At 47.6% G+C, this 15,050-nt stretch overlaps 2 protein-coding genes across 3 annotated transcripts in view; one reads left to right on the top strand and one right to left on the bottom strand.

The window, feature by feature from the left end:
* The window catches only part of ATP13A5 (ATPase 13A5), a 31,970-nt gene extending 22,839 nt beyond the window's left edge, over positions 1-9,131 (top strand). The window contains exons 22-30 of the mRNA XM_030456020.1: positions 14-56; positions 889-998; positions 2,129-2,225; positions 3,240-3,312; positions 3,920-4,094; positions 5,114-5,304; positions 6,850-6,938; positions 7,794-7,874; positions 8,591-9,131. Of these exons, the coding sequence (XP_030311880.1) occupies positions 14-56; positions 889-998; positions 2,129-2,225; positions 3,240-3,312; positions 3,920-4,094; positions 5,114-5,304; positions 6,850-6,938; positions 7,794-7,874; positions 8,591-8,749 (1,018 nt within the window). The 3' untranslated portion in view covers positions 8,750-9,131. The remainder of the gene's footprint in view (positions 1-13; positions 57-888; positions 999-2,128; positions 2,226-3,239; positions 3,313-3,919; positions 4,095-5,113; positions 5,305-6,849; positions 6,939-7,793; positions 7,875-8,590) is intronic.
* Positions 9,132-9,739: 608 nt separating this feature from the next.
* On the bottom strand, positions 9,740-13,058 carry PLAAT1 (phospholipase A and acyltransferase 1). Of its 2 annotated transcripts, none has more exons than XM_030456021.1 (4): positions 12,856-13,058; positions 12,167-12,365; positions 11,714-11,982; positions 9,740-11,315 (listed from the first exon to the last, which is right to left on the bottom strand). In XM_030456021.1, exons 2-4 carry the CDS (start codon positions 12,303-12,305, stop codon positions 11,214-11,216), a joined length of 510 nt encoding a protein of 169 aa, XP_030311881.1. In that variant the 5' UTR covers positions 12,306-12,365; positions 12,856-13,058; the 3' UTR covers positions 9,740-11,213. The 2 variants fall into 2 exon arrangements, with proteins under 2 accessions (XP_030311881.1, XP_008491626.2); XM_008493404.2 differs by having other exon boundaries at positions 12,167-12,362; positions 12,856-12,972.
* Positions 13,059-15,050: the final 1,992 nt, after the last annotated feature.

A 15,050-nucleotide genomic window follows, 5' to 3' on the forward strand; every position in this document is an offset into this window, starting at 1 on the left:
CTTCTTTCACCAGTTACTACGTGGGCATGTGTGGTGATGGTGCCAATGACTGTGGGGTATGTTGGAATTCATCTCCTGTTCCTGTTAAATTTCCTCTCTTTCAGCCTAAGGAATGCTGTGATGAGAGGCTGCCCAACACCATGTGTCATCAGTATTTCCCACAGTAGCCCCCTGGGGACACTTGGTCAGAATGTCACTATAAAACATTACCTACACATGCTTTTTTTATACCAGCATATATGGTAATGTAGAATTGCCATTTTTGTTCCTCTCCCCCTCCCCCCTAGAAATAGGGGCAAGAGACCTCTTCTTATACATTTCAAATGTTAGGGTCTTAGCCGTAAGAATAATAATTATACCATTATAGTGTTATACTATATCGTATATTATAATCCATTTAGTAAGATATATAAAATAAAATATCATTATTAAAACATAATAATATAAATTTATAATAGTGTATTAGCTTGCTTTGTATATGTTGTAAGTCAGCCTATACTTGAGCAGAGGTGACAAGGTCAGGGAGCTCATAAGAGAGCAACAAAAGAAATTTGAACAGGAGACTGAGAGGAATAAGAAGAAGATAAAATGGTAATTTAATTTTAGTTTAGGAGACTGTAACACAAGAGGTATACACAAACTCCAGTGTGAGAAACAGCATACAGCGTAGTTCAAAGGACTGTAAAGAGGTATAATGGGATTAAATGGACAAAAGCAATATTTAAGCTCCAGGGAAAGGAAGATATCTGGAAAATGAGATCAGCTAGGTGACAGAATAAAGTAAGATCAATTACAAAGGGCACTTTAAGCAAAACCTGTAAAGTAGCAGTAAACTTACTGCACAGGTGAATGGATGTCTTCCCATCTTCTGCCTTCCATGGATTTCAGGCTTTGAAAATGGCCCACGCAGGGATATCGCTGTCAGAGCAGGAGGCATCCGTGGCCTCACCTTTCACCTCCCAGATCCCAAATATCCAGTGTGTGCCGGAGCTGATCAGGTGAGTGTGCAGGATGCTGCTGCCAGCTCTGAACTCAGTTTCAGGGAATGCACTGCTCTCAAAGATGCTGATAAGCAAACCTAATTCCTCAGTAATTTTATAAAATACAGTAGAAGCGTTTTTGAATTGGATTTGATCCTCAAATTCCAATGCACTTTTTGTGGTTTTGGGAGAGCGTTACCCATAGTGGATATTTTGGAAACAAGTATATTTAAAAAGAGACTGGATGTGGCACTCAGTGCCATAGTCTAGCAACTGCAACGGTGGTTCAAGGGTTGGACTTGATGATCTCTGAGGTCCCTTCCAACCCAGCCAATTCTATGATTCTATGATTCTATTCTAAGTACAGAGTAGAGTCACAAAAAAGGGCAACTATACCAGTGACCACAGAATTTGCTTGTCATTACTGATAAAAATATATATCCATATGCTGCACATAGTCATGGAGCAGCCAGTAATAATGCCATTTAGCCAAATATAAGTGAAGACAATTACCTGTAGTGAAATGAAGCAGTGAGGCAACCAGGTGCCGCTAATTACCAGGTAGTGGGCATGAGCTTGTGTTAAGCCCACCTGTGCCTGATTAGGGCGGGCCCCCACTGCGCATGAGCAGGATTAGGGGGCCAATGAAAGGTGAGGCCTGAGGCACAGGCTCAGCTCACTCCTGAGCAAGCCAGCAGAGAGGTCAATTGAATCTGGAAATGTGGAGCAGTAGCACTGGGCCAGGCTAACCAGTCCTGAGGGCAACCAACTCAGGGCACTGTCTGTGCATTTCTGCTGGGACACCTGTTGGACCTTGGAACACCGTGCCCTAAGAGAGGTTCATCTTGCAACAATTACTAATTTCTGTAGAAATGTTCTTGATTCCCAGAATTGTTGAGGAAACAACAGCATCTTAATCCAGATATTAAAACCATAGCTGCAGAATAAAAGGAAAGAAACAAAACACTGCAGATGAAGAGTGGTTAAATGGCTTTGCAGTATCTTAAGGCAAAAATATTTGTCTGTGGAATTTGAACTGTTTTCTATTTTTCATAGAGACCCTAAAAGTAGAAACCATCTGTACCATTAAAGCCACAGTACTTTATCTGTAAGTGGGTTTTTTTAGCTTTGTTTTCTGTTTTGAGCAGGGAAGGTCGAGCTGCTTTGGTTGCTTCCTTTGCTGTGGTTAAATACCTGGCCCTCTATGGCCTGATCCAGTTTGTCGGTACTGCTCTGCTCTTTTGGGTAAGTGTTTCATGCCTGTCTTTCATCAATAAGCTGTATTCACCGTAGATTTTTATCTTTAGTGGCATTACTCAGCACAGAAGAAAAGGCATACATTGCTTCAAGGAATAACAAAGATGTGAAAAGCTGGGTAATTACCTGCAGATGATGGATTGGTTGTAGAGACTCATTGAATCATGGGAAAAGCCCAGTGATAAAACTTCATCTCTTCCAAAATAAGAAATTAAATTAGAAGGAAGGCAAGTCCTGCCTTGTTGGGTGGTGAAGGCCAGGGAGCAGGACTTGCACTAAAATGAGGGCTTTCAGAGAGCAGCTGTCTCACTCAGCAGGAAAAAAACCTCAAAAAGAAGTGTCTCAGGCAGATGAAGGAAGGTAGTTAAAGAAAAATTACCATTGCATGATGAATCCTCTAAAATTTTAATCCATTAAAAGAAAAAAGGTGATGGAAATTAATGCATTAATTTATTCAGGCCCAACTCTCTTGCCTCAGTTCATGCACATTTTCTGTGCATGGTCCCACAGAGGATGATGGGCAGAAAGCCAAGTGACCTACAAGGCCCTCAATGGAAAACAGAGAGCACTGGTGGGTCGCCACATGGGGACATTTTCCCTGGCCACTGGTGTGAGCACACCAAATTTGTCCATGTTCTCACTACCCAAAGACCTAACAGAAAGTGAAAATCTGTCATTGATATTGCTGTAGGCTGGGAGTGCATAACCTGATCTGAGTGGCCCAGGAGGCATTGATATCTGCTGGAAGGAAGGTGGAAAAACATTCTAATGCCACATTTTGATGTTGGGTTCCCCGCAGGTGCTAGCAGTTAACAATGGGTTCAGTGGAAAGCAGCTGTCAGTTGGCAAGCTGGGCTCTCTGGTCCTCACAGGGCTGCATGAGAGTCATGAGGCTGCTGTTGCTGGCATGACATTGCTCTGAAATAGGATTGGATGATACAGTTGGTACTGTCAAAGTTGTCATTGGTCCTCAGGTGATACTGCCTTTTATTTTTGTTCCAGCAACTGCAAATCTTTGGGAATTACCAGTATTTGATACAAGATGTCATCATTACCCTTCTGGTTTGCCTAACAAGTAAGCAGCTCAGGGAAGCCAGCTGTGTCTGAGTGCTTGAGTGTAAATAGTTGATTTCATTTCCCAATAAAAATTGAACAAAGAGACAAGTTCTGCTGTCAGTAACATAAGCTCTGATGGTAGAGAAATTCCCAGGGCTCAGAGTGTGGGATTTGTCTTTTTCAAACATGGCTGCAGTAGTCTGTACATAACAGATAGGGTTTTGGATGTGAGACTCAACTGGAAGAGGAACAGTTGCTCTGGTGACTGCTATTGGGCTTTGGACAGTCTAATGTCAGCTCCTGGCCTTTTGTGTGCTGCTTGTATGAGAGCTGGTATGGCTCTGAGTCCACTGGAGATTCCCATCTGCAAGCGAGGATGATGTTCCCCACTTTCTCTTTGCGTTCTTGGGGGGGGTTAGGGGTGTGGGGAGGCAGATTTCAGAAGAGGTTGAACAGTGGAGATCAAAGCCATTCCTTTGGTTACTTATTATGGCCAGGCTTTGCAGCATTCACCTGTGATGAGATGATGGGGGGGTCTGTGTGCAGCTCTGCTTGCCCAGCAAGTGCAGAGGGATGCTGAAGAGTTGGGCTGCCAAGGACTACAAGTATCTCTGGTTTCTCCCCAGTGAGCTTGACTGAAGCCTATCCAAAGCTGGCACCTTATCGCCCTCCTGGCCAGCTCATCTCGCCTCCCTTGCTGCTCTCCATCATCCTCAATGTGTGCTTTACCATCATCATGCAAACCTGTGGCTTCCTCCTGGTGAAGCAGCAGCCCTGGTATGTAGAGGTGGCCAGCCAGAGGTAAGTCCCTCTTTTGGTCTCTGATCCCCAGCTTGCAGATTACAGTGCTGCTGTGTGCAGGGACACTCCAGCCTCACCTGGCCTGCATCCAGGTGCATGTGGGACCTGACCAGGACAATTTCCACCCCACCCCCTTCCCTCAGCTGTGAATATGCTCAGCAGAGTGTTGCCAAGACAAAATTAGGTGGCTATAGATGCCAGACAGAAATCTAAAGTGGCAGCCCAAGGGTAACTAACACACTTATGTTTTTCAAACATCTTCTCTGAAGCTTGCTGCCTGTCTGAATTGTGAGAGAGGTGGTGGTGCTGAGGTCCTGGGGCACTGCAGGCCTCCCTCCATCCCTTGTGCTGTTCTCTCCTGGGGTCTTGGAAATAGCCCTCAGGCCAGATTTTTCTGGAATCCAAGCTGGTTCAACAAAGAGTCACAAGTTCAGAAGTTGGCTCATTTCTGCGTTGGTGACAGGTAAAAAGTGTCCCTCCATATTCGAGAGACAAATTTATATTATGTATTATATACATATATTATATATTAATGACCAGCATATCATCAGGCAGCAATAAACAGGTAGGGGGCAGGCCGAGCGAGGTGTTTCAGTGGGATGATCCCAGGTGCCAGGGCTCACCTGGGCCATTTCCCTGACATTGCATGGATGAATCCCAAGGTGAGTGTGCCAGAGTGGTGTGCAGCAGCTGGGTCAATCAGCTGCATAGCCATGTCTTTCACATGCAGCTGTCATTGCCCATCTAAAAGATGAGATTTTGGCACAAACCAGAACATTGTGCTCAGTTTTTTAATTTTGCTTTGTTTAGGGTTTGGTGGTTTTTTTGTTGTTGTTGTTTGGGGTTTTGTTGTTGGGGTTTTATTGTTTGTTTGGTTGGTTCTTTTAATGTATGGTTTTCACTCCTGTGAGTAATGCCTTGTTATTATAGTAGGCTGAGTTGGGAAGAAGAGGGAACTGCTGTTCACAGCTTACAGTTGCTGGAGAGTGCAGGAAAAAGTGCTGGGTGTTACCTTACAGACACTGCTCTCCAGGGAACCAGACCATGTCCCCTGGCAGCCAAGGGAGAAACAGTACCAGCAGCAGTGCCCAGAGCACTGTCCTCAGCTATGAAGACACTACACTGTGGCCACTGTCTTCTATCAACTGCATTATTGTGGCCTTCATCTTTTCCAAGGGAAAGCCCTTTCGGAAGCCCATCTACACCAACTGTAAGTAGAGCTGGAGTAACATGTACTCCTCAGGCTCCTGTTCCTTCCCCAAAATAACCCCAGCAGGGTTCCCTGGATAGGGATGGAATGCTGTGGATTTTTCTGTACCCACACCAGTTACTGGCATGTAAAATAATTGTTGGTGTATGTGTGCTCCTACTTCTCCATTTCAAAAAAACTCCATGCACACTGCTTATGTTAGCTTCTTCCTTGAGATAAGAGGCAGCAGAGCTGAAAAAAATGAGACTGCATATTCATTTGGAAAATATGTTTTTTAGAGGATGATGGGCTAAATTTAGTGCAGAGCTGTGTATAATTGTGAACACAGAGAGTATGTGAGGATCAGATGTACTTGTTTCAACATAGGCACATCAAAAAGATTTCTCCTGAGATTCAATCTTACCTTGCCTGACATCCTAGAGATGAGATAGAAAAGCTTGTGATGATAGCATTGTTACAATCCTCTCACAATAACCTTTCTTCTTCTGAGTTTTACAGAGTAGCTCTTCTAGCTGTCAGTTGACTGTTAGCTCCTTTGCAGTTTCAGCTTTTCGCTCATGGACAAGAGGGCAGGACTTTGCTTAATCTCAGTAGAGTTGATTTTGTTAGGTATTTTGATAAAAAGTGTGTCCTAGACCCATTTTACAGAGCACTGATCACCTGCAGAAGACAGGTGAGGCCAGAAGCTTCTCTGCAAGCAGGACAAATGACTCTGTCAGCTGAGAAACACTCCTCTGTGTTTTATCCCTGCTTGGGGACAGTCCCTAGGAGGAAGCAAAAGACAGTTCCTTTGGTTTTGCCGCTCACTCGGCCCTGTCCCAGCTCTTCCATGGAAGTGAGAAGGTTGCCAGGAGGCCATCCTGATGGTTGCCATCAGGAACTGTTGACCAGATTAAGCTGTTAACCTTATGGGTTAAGCTCCCATCTTAAAACAGGAGCTGCCAGTTTTAAGATGCTCAGCTCCTGGTAATTGCCAGGAGTTTGGTACCTTTGGACATTTGAACCATTTGCTGTCACTCTATGGCCTCCTACTTTGGAAGAGGATGCAAACCCAGCCAAACTCTTCCAGTGTAAGGCATGGGTACAGCCACCAGATGCATCTGTTGCTCCTTGGGAGGGAGCCCATGAGAGCAAGCATCCACCTCTGTTGCCTTCAGCCCTGGTGAATGGCTGAGCATGTGGAGGAGCGAGCACAGGGGTAGAGCTGCTGGTGTGGCTCACAGCAGTGCCCTTTTGAAGCAGGTTTCTGTGGCTGTGTAAGAATCAGAATGTGCCAAATGACTTCTGGACCTAAAAACAGTGTAGGTGGTGAGCTTTGCAAAAGGCTGCTGGGGAACAGCTTCTCCAGTTTCTAGTTCACTTCCAGATCTCTTCTTTTAGGAGGGGGGAAGAAAGCTTATGTAATGGCAGTAAATTTACAAAATACTTTTACAGTATTAGCATTTGTGGCTCTTGTCAGTATATTTGCAGAGTTTGCAGAGTTTGTCAGTATATTTGCACCAATGCCCCTCCCTCCCAGGTCCACAAATGCTCTTCTTTCCCTAGATGTATTTTCAGCCCTCCTGGCCCTCCAGCTTGCAATCTGCCTCTTCCTCTTCTTCGCTGACATGAATGCTGTCTACAGCGGCATGCAGGTAAACACAAACAGAATGTGAACTTCCTCTTCATAACATATATTTTGCTAGCCCTTTACCTAAAAGTACAGAGCAGATGCTACAGCTATGGTCATCTTAGAAATTAATTTGCTGATCTGCTGCTGAGTGGGCAACCCTTTCAAACTTCTCTGACATCCTTCTGACAAGGGCTTGATTAATGAGGTATTGTTCCTCTTCTTTAAAGAACTGGTGGCAGCAGGGAAAACAAGTGCCTATAACTTGCTGAGCTTTTCTTTGTGGCAGAAAAGCACAATAGGGTGGATTGTGGTTTTGCTTATTGGCTGGAGAAGCTCCAGCTGCTGCCTGCCCTTCCTTCTTTCCCCCTCCCCCCATGCACCATGAGATCATGTGGTGCTGTGGCTGCCTCAGTCCCCCATGGCACTCAGCCAGGGCACTGCATGGGCAGCTGCCTCCAGCTGTGCTGGCCAACATCAAAACAGCCAAGCCCTGCAGCTTATCCCCAGTCATCCTGTACAGGATGGATTTGGGTGCAGGCCTCTAATTAGGGTCAGCCTACACAGAGAGAGGGGTTGCTGCACATTGTGTATTACCTAAAGCTCCAGAGAAATATTTGGGCACCAGATCCTGCCCCAGGCACCTGATCTGCAGGTTTCAGCAGTATCTGAAATATCTGAGAGGAGTCTGCCAGCTCTGTGCCATGGGGAATCTGTCATCAAACCTTCCAAGATCTCTGTGACAAGGAATTACTGTCACTTCCTACTGCCTCCACACTTGCCACTGGGAAAATGTTAGTCAGCCTCTCAAATCATTAGAACAGATGTATATCTTGGCAAGGCATTTAAACCTAATTGATGTTTGTGTCTTTTCCAACAGCTTCTTTGCACTCCTGTGATCTGGAGAGTTTATGTCTTACTGATGCTATTGGTCACCTTTTGCATATCTTTTTTTATAGAGGTGAGTGCATTTATTTATCTCCTGTTCCCTGGGGTCAACAGAAACAGTGTCTGGTCAGGTCTTGATTTACCCATTTTCAGCCAGTGTCCTTCAGTCTCAGCACAAACCTCCAGACCTTTTTTACTCTTCCCCCTACACCCCACTTGAGATTCAGTTCATGTCAGTCAAATACATTTTCTGCAGCCCCAGAGATGATTCAGACCACATCTCTTAAGCCTTCAGAGAGGGAGCAAGCTGAAGAGCAGCTTCCCATGAGGAGCAGGGGAGCTGACTGCAGCATGGGTCAGACACCTATGATTTTGAAAGGGCCATTTCCATCTTGCCCTATAATCAATCAAGCCAGAGACTATGCTGTCTTGTGCCTTGGATATTGCAGTAATGACTAAGCCTTGAAGTGCTTTGTGGGTCCAGGCTGGTGGCATCCACCACCAGGTATTGTGCTCAGTCATCCTACAGGCCCAGGAGGGTAAACATGGCCTTTGATTATACCCCCTTCAGCTTAACTGAGATCAGAGTTGCCCTGGTATGACCAAGCAAAGCCTTCCAGTTCTGGATGAGGAAGGTAATATCTGGAAGATGTATTACTGAAGAGGAGTGCACACAGCCATGGGGCTCAGGGGGGGGTTGCATGTGTAGCTGTGTGGCTTTGGTTCCCGAGAGGTTCTTCCTCCCCTTGAAAGGCAGCAGCACTGACCCAGCACCATGTCACTCCACAGGATGTAATCCTGCAGAACAAGCAATTCTGGCTGCTGATTAAAGCCTGCTCTGGGTACCAGTCAAAGAGCCAGTACCGAAAGTGGCAGGGGGTGGTGCAGAAGGATCCTGACTGGCCTCCCATAAACACAAAAGAGTTTGTAGAAAAAAAGCACAGATGAGATTTACATCAACCCCACCTACGAACACAGTGACGATGAGGACTAGGAGAGACCCTGCTGGCAGCTTCCCTGGAACAGACCACATTTCCACCTGTGTGTGCCAGATTCAGATGTTGAAATTCCTGCAGAAAACCCTACCCACCCAGGGCCAGGCTGGGCTCACACTGCTTGTGCCTCAGAGCACAGCCAAGGATTATTCTCTCACCTGCTGGTATACAACAACCTTGAGTTTACTCCATGGCAACAGCAGGTCTTAGGCCTTGCCAGCATCTCCTACAAAGGCTCAAAAATCCTGAATATAGTGAGGCAACAGCTTCCATTGTTCCATGTCACACTTTCACACCATGTTTCAGCCACTGCTCTTGCAAATCCTGCCAGTGCACTCACCGGGCTTGATGGAAAAGCAGTTCAAAATAAGTGACCTAATCTTGACTGCACAGAGAGGCATGTTTACAATTGCAAAGTTTTAAATTACATGGAATATTGCAGCTTCCAAGAACTACAGTCCAGTTTCCCAGATGAAGTAATTTCAGATTTCTTGCACCCCACAGTGAACTGGAGTTCTCCCTTGCCTGTTTTTGCAGACTTAATAATCTGAGTAGAGGAGAGGTTAAAGCTAACACATTGCTGTACAACCAGACTGTGAGGATCTGCCCCACTTAAGCTTGCCAAGTCAGAGAACAGCACAGCTGCCAGGCACATGACCCCCCACCCAGTCTGTGCTCTGCTGCTAAGTCCTGGCCCATGTTTGGTGTCACGTGGAAGAAGGCAGAGCTAAGCCTTGGCTTCTTGCATTAACTGGGTCATGCAAAGCAAGGATTTAATGTGCTCTGGGCAACTGCTGCTGCACAGGTACAAGAAGCTGTGCCCTGCCCTACCCGCTCTTTCCTCCTGTAGCTGTTCAACCACCTAATTAGTTCAGCTATAATAGAACTTTTGACTACATTTGCAGGAAGCAAAAAAGGACTTTCAGATTCAGTTTTATTACAGTATATTTTCCACTCTTAAAAATTTTATTTAAATATAGTAAGGACATTACAAAATACAACCAGAGGCCTTGGATTTGTTATTTCAAACACTGAAGCAACTGATGTTTAAAAAAAGCTTCTGACCCTGTTGTGTACACATTAAGATCAGATGAAAATATCAAGTCTCTTACAGACAGCTCTTTTGCTCCCATCTCTTCTTACGTTCCAGGCAGCTGACTGCAATGAAAACAACACTGCACTGAATTTCTGTAACACAGTTTCAAGCTTGTGAGCCAGATCCTCCTGGAAAGAGTAACAAACCACACTTTTCCAAAACCTTTTTTTTCTAAGACAAGCCACATGTCAGCTCTGTGACAAGGAATAGTGGGGTGCTGTAAATTTGGAGATGGGGCATAGGTGCTGCACAGCAAATTCCCCAGGTATGCTGCCCACAGCTCCAGAGGCACCCTGGCTTTGCCTTCCCACTGGTTGGAGAAAGATCTTACTTGGGTTGGGGCTACAAACTGCTTAAATTTAACTTGTGGTCATGAAGAGCCCATGGCCACAGCTGCTGGGGGCAGAAGTTCCTGCTGCTCTTGCAATCCATGGTGGTCTTTATTGAAACTTCAGTGCTTTGGCAGCCCAAAGAGTAGAATTCCTAAACATTTTGGGCTGGAAGAAACCGTAAAGATCCTCTAGTAAATGTGATCAGGTCCAATACCAACAATCACTGCCCTTACAGGGATGAAGACAGAAAATTCAGTGGCACAGCAGTCCTAAGCTGGAACAAACTGCCAGAGGAGAAGGTAGCCTGTGTTTTTCTCTGATCCCCCCAAACTGGTCTGCTTGCTCCCAAAGAGAGATGACCCAAAGAAAGAGATGCTTTACAGGCAGGAAAAAACTTAGCAAAACACCACCTCAAAATCAGAGCACTCAGTTAAACAGAGGAACAAAGCTTGCAAGACCTGCTCTTCCTCCCTTCCTCCTGCCCTCACAGAAGCAGCTCAGTTTAGGCACTGCGGGCACAGGTTCTGAGACACAGTCCATGCCTTCTCTGCACTTCCAGAGGCCTGGGAACCTGGGGGTTTCCACTGGCACTTGCACTGGAGGACACATGGTAAGTCCTCAGCAATACTTTAAAATTACTTTTGATTAAAAAAAGTAAAAACGTTAAGGTTAACATAAGTTGTTCACAGGAAGAGCTCAGAGGATATAGTTGTTAAGAACAGAATGCATGTAGAAAGTCTGTGCCAGCCCTCAGCAGTGCACCAGAGTGTAAGGATGGAGAATTTGCTTGTAAGTGCTCTCAGACTACCAGGAAAAAAAATCATCACATGCAATTAAATATAATCAGGTGTGGTAAACAGGTTAGCTCTGCTCTCAGGAAGGGCCACACAGTTGTTAGTAAGTCCTAGGGGCAGCTGTGGCCACAAACTGTCCTGGGTCCTTCCAGGCCAGGGGCTCCCTGCCCTGCTCAAGCTAATTCCAACAGCCCATCAGTTTTTTCTTTCTCTGGATCTGCTCCAGAGCAAGCCCATCACGGAGAAGGCACCAAGGACAACTGTTGCAATGCCAAGAGCAGTGATGGTGTTGTCAACCTGCAAAGGGAAAGTGAAACATAGGCTGGAAACTTGATAAGTTTGTTGGTTTGTTTTTTTTTTTTTAACCCCCAGGCACCCCAGTGAAGAGGGGGTAGAAATAAACAAGGCAATTAAATGAATGAGAGCCATCTGCCCATAAGCAAAAGGGCAACACCTGGATGTTTATCCTTGGATTATGGCATTCAGTAAGAGGGCACTATCAGGGTACAGAGAGACCATACAGACCCTCCTGGGCCAGGGTCTCCAATGAAGTCAGAGGCAATGAAGGTCTGGACCCCACACCTGCAGCTTTGCTGTCCCCAGGCATCTTGTAGGATGTGCTCTGGTCCAGGGGCTCACAGAGAGCAACAGGAAGGTGCGCTGTGAGGCACACAGAGTTACCCCATGTCACTTACCTGCTCAGAAACCCCCTCGCCGTAGCGGAGCATTGTCACAAAGTGCTCGCAGTTGTTGCCAAGCACGTCGTAGGACACCTCCTGGTCGATGAAGCGCTTTGCACGCCGGATAATGTCCTTCACTGGGAGTGGAGTGTACTTTGCGTCGTACTTGTTGTTGATGTGGTAGGTATTGCTTCCCACCACTTCCTTCAGAAGCTGCATCCTCACCCGGGCCTTTCCACTTACCACTGCCTTGGCACTGCTCAGCGCCACCGAGGGCCCTTCATCTGGGGAAGGCAGGGAGAGGGTGAGCCAGGCAGACCCCATCTGGCCCCTCCAAGACCTGAGGTACTTCTGGCTGACGCCGGGAAAGGCCATCTACACAGAGGGTCCACTGGCACATAGAGGGAGACATGGCTCACAGTGACCCCAAGGTCCCCTCTGTACCCTGTCGGGCTGCACCAGCCTTACCTACAGGCGTCACGTTGATGACATACCCATCCCCCAGGTAGAGGGCCCAGTGCTGGTAATGTGGCCGGAAGATCTCGATCAGGTCCCCAGGCTCAGGGCCGCTGTAAGGTTCCATCTCAACAGAGTGACGTAAGGCCATGGTCCTCTTTCTGAGCACAGCGAAGAGAGGGGAGGTCAGGGACTGTACAACGGGTATCTGCTGGGAGATGCCAGGCAGGGAACTCGTTAGGGTCTGGCACTGGCACACTCGTGAGCATCATCAGGTGGCACCTGACCGCTGCTGTAGCGGTATCCCTCGCCGCAGGGCCCTGCCCGGGATGGTCACTCCCTCCTGCCAGCGAGGCGGCAAGTCCCGAGTTTGCCGAGGGCAGCAGGCCAGGGGTGAAGCCGTGATGGGCGGGCACGCAGCGCCCCCCCGCCCCGGGACTGCCGCCGCTCCCCACACCTCAAATCCCCACCCCTCGCCGGGGCCTCCTTCCCTGGGGCTCTCCTTGTCAATGTACCGGGTCCCAGCTACCCAGGGGAGGCGGGCATCGGAGTATGGCGCCTGTCTCTAAGCTCCGGCACGTCCGGCAGCTCGGCACGGCCGCCGCCGATACCCCTGCGCCGCAGAGCGGGGCACATCCCGCTGGCAAACACGTCCTCCCACCCCCGGGGCTGTTCCCCTCCCCGCGTAGCGCCCTGCTCACCCCCAGCGCCCTTCCCGCTGCTTCCCAGACCGGACCAACGCCTTCTGGGATCTGCCGGGCAGCGGCGGAAGCTGGGCCGGGCCCTCGCCCCTCCCGTCCGCTGCACGGGGCAGCAACCCGGCGGGCGGTGCTTGCACCGGCCCCAGGGAGCTGCGGGATGCCCGGTACCTCCCTCCAGCTGGCGGGAGGCTCTGCTCTAGGGCGTGTTCCTCACACCACCCGTTGGGTGGAAATACGCGTCCGGACCCCGGGGAACAGGGGACGCCGCCTCCGCTCCCCGGGGCTCTGTCCCGGCTGGTCGGTGCGCCGTGGTGTGCGGGGTCGGGTAGGTTGTCCTGCCAGCATCCCTCACCGGGAAACCTTTCGAGAGGGAAAAGGGGTGCTGCCGATTCACTTCCTGGCTGGTCAAGAGGAGCAAGAGCGGTGGTGCTCAAAGTAAATCCTAAAGGCCGTTTTAGGGTGAAGACGTTTCTAGGGTGGCTTTTCATGCTGTGGACCAGGCATTTTTCCTTCAGGACATCAGGGGAGTCTTATGACTGTGCCTGGGAAGAGGCCCCCGAGCTGAGGGGTGAGCATAAAGGACAATGGCTGTAGCCGGCACAGTATGCTAAAAAGTATTTGTGCTGAGGGTGAGCTGAACTGGGCACTGTGTTTAAAGCCCAGTGTTTCGAAAATCAGGTGAGCAAACTGGTTGATATGAAGTCAAAGCAGCAGCAGATTTATCAACTTTCTGGCTCTTATTGTCATGAAATAGTTAATTCGCTGGAGCACTGAATTGCAGTTCTGCTTTCTGTATCAAATATTTGTTTTTCAAATCTGAAGTATTTACAAATCTTTGCAGTAGAAAGCCAAGTCGGTTTTTGTGGTACTGAAAAAAATAGAGTATATCAATGGAAACCCAGAAACCCGTTTTACCTGGAGTCAGCTGGGCCCTGTTGCTTGGGAGAGCCAGGACTGGAATCCCGCAGGGCAGGGGTGGGCCTCTGCTCCCACCACTAGAAGGGGAGGCCAGCGTGGTCAGCACGGCTCTACAGGCATGGAATTGCAGTGCTAGCAAACTTTGCTAGAGAACAATAGGGAGCTGCTGCTGAACAGACAGAAAAGATGCATTTATAATAATGGTGAAATTCCAGCATAAGGTTGGCAGTTCATCTGTGTACAGGTAGGTCCCTTGCGCTGTTTCATTTTCATTGTGTAACAAGTCTGGAAGTATCTCCAAAAGAGCTGTGCTGTGCATATATGAACAGCTGGCATGTTCTTGAATGGGCCAGGATAAAATGCCTTTTCATGGATGTTACAAATACTTTTCTGGCTAACAACATGTGAGTTTATGGATGCAAGGGAAAGAAGAAAGGGTAAGTAAACAAAACACTATGGCAGAAACAACAGGAAGCCCACACTGTACCTCGCTATAACCAGAAGTGAGACTGCAAAGAACTGGAAAAGCACCAGTAAAACCTTAGTGGTGCATTCTGTACATCTCAAAGCACTCACAGCACTGGAAATTCATTCAGGGATTGTACAAGGCCCAAGTAGCATCTTGGTCTTCTGAGCCTTGTGAGTGGTTGTGGAAGACCAAATGAAGGGACAGGTCCACTAAGGTAGTGGTCCCCCAAGACAAAGAGCTGTTTGCTGTGGGGGTTGTGTGTGGCAATAAGAGATGAAACTTGGTATGAGCAAGGGAGTGGCGACTGCCCAAGCCCTACCAATAAATATCTTGAATACTTGTAGAGGCTTTTTGGACACTGCCCTGAAATGAAGCCCCTCAGAAAGGAGTGGTCTGCACTAGCATAAAAAGGGGAAATTGATGACAAACGGAAGATTGTTGAGGAATACAAGAAGCTGGTAAAGGCCTGTATAAAAGCCTTGAACTGTTAGAGGACTGAGGTAAGAAGACTCCAGCTTGCATACTTTAATAGCCATTAATCTCCTGAGGAGGAACCTTGAGAAACAACAAAAGAAAAATGGTGCCCCAAGGCACAAAATCAGCAAAACCTGGGGTAACTGGGGAAAAGATTATGACAGCAGAGGGAAATTGTGACCACTGATTCAATACAGGACTGAAAAAACTTGACCCCCCACCCACAAGAAGCATGAGTGATACTTTACATGGCAAGTGAGGACAGCCAAACCAGTAGTAAATGGCAAGGACAAATTATCTTGCGCTATGCATTAATTTACATATAAACTGGGAA

This window comes from Calypte anna, chromosome 9, assembly GCF_003957555.1.
Source record: "Calypte anna isolate BGI_N300 chromosome 9, bCalAnn1_v1.p, whole genome shotgun sequence".
Lineage (NCBI taxonomy): Eukaryota > Metazoa > Chordata > Aves > Apodiformes > Trochilidae > Calypte > Calypte anna.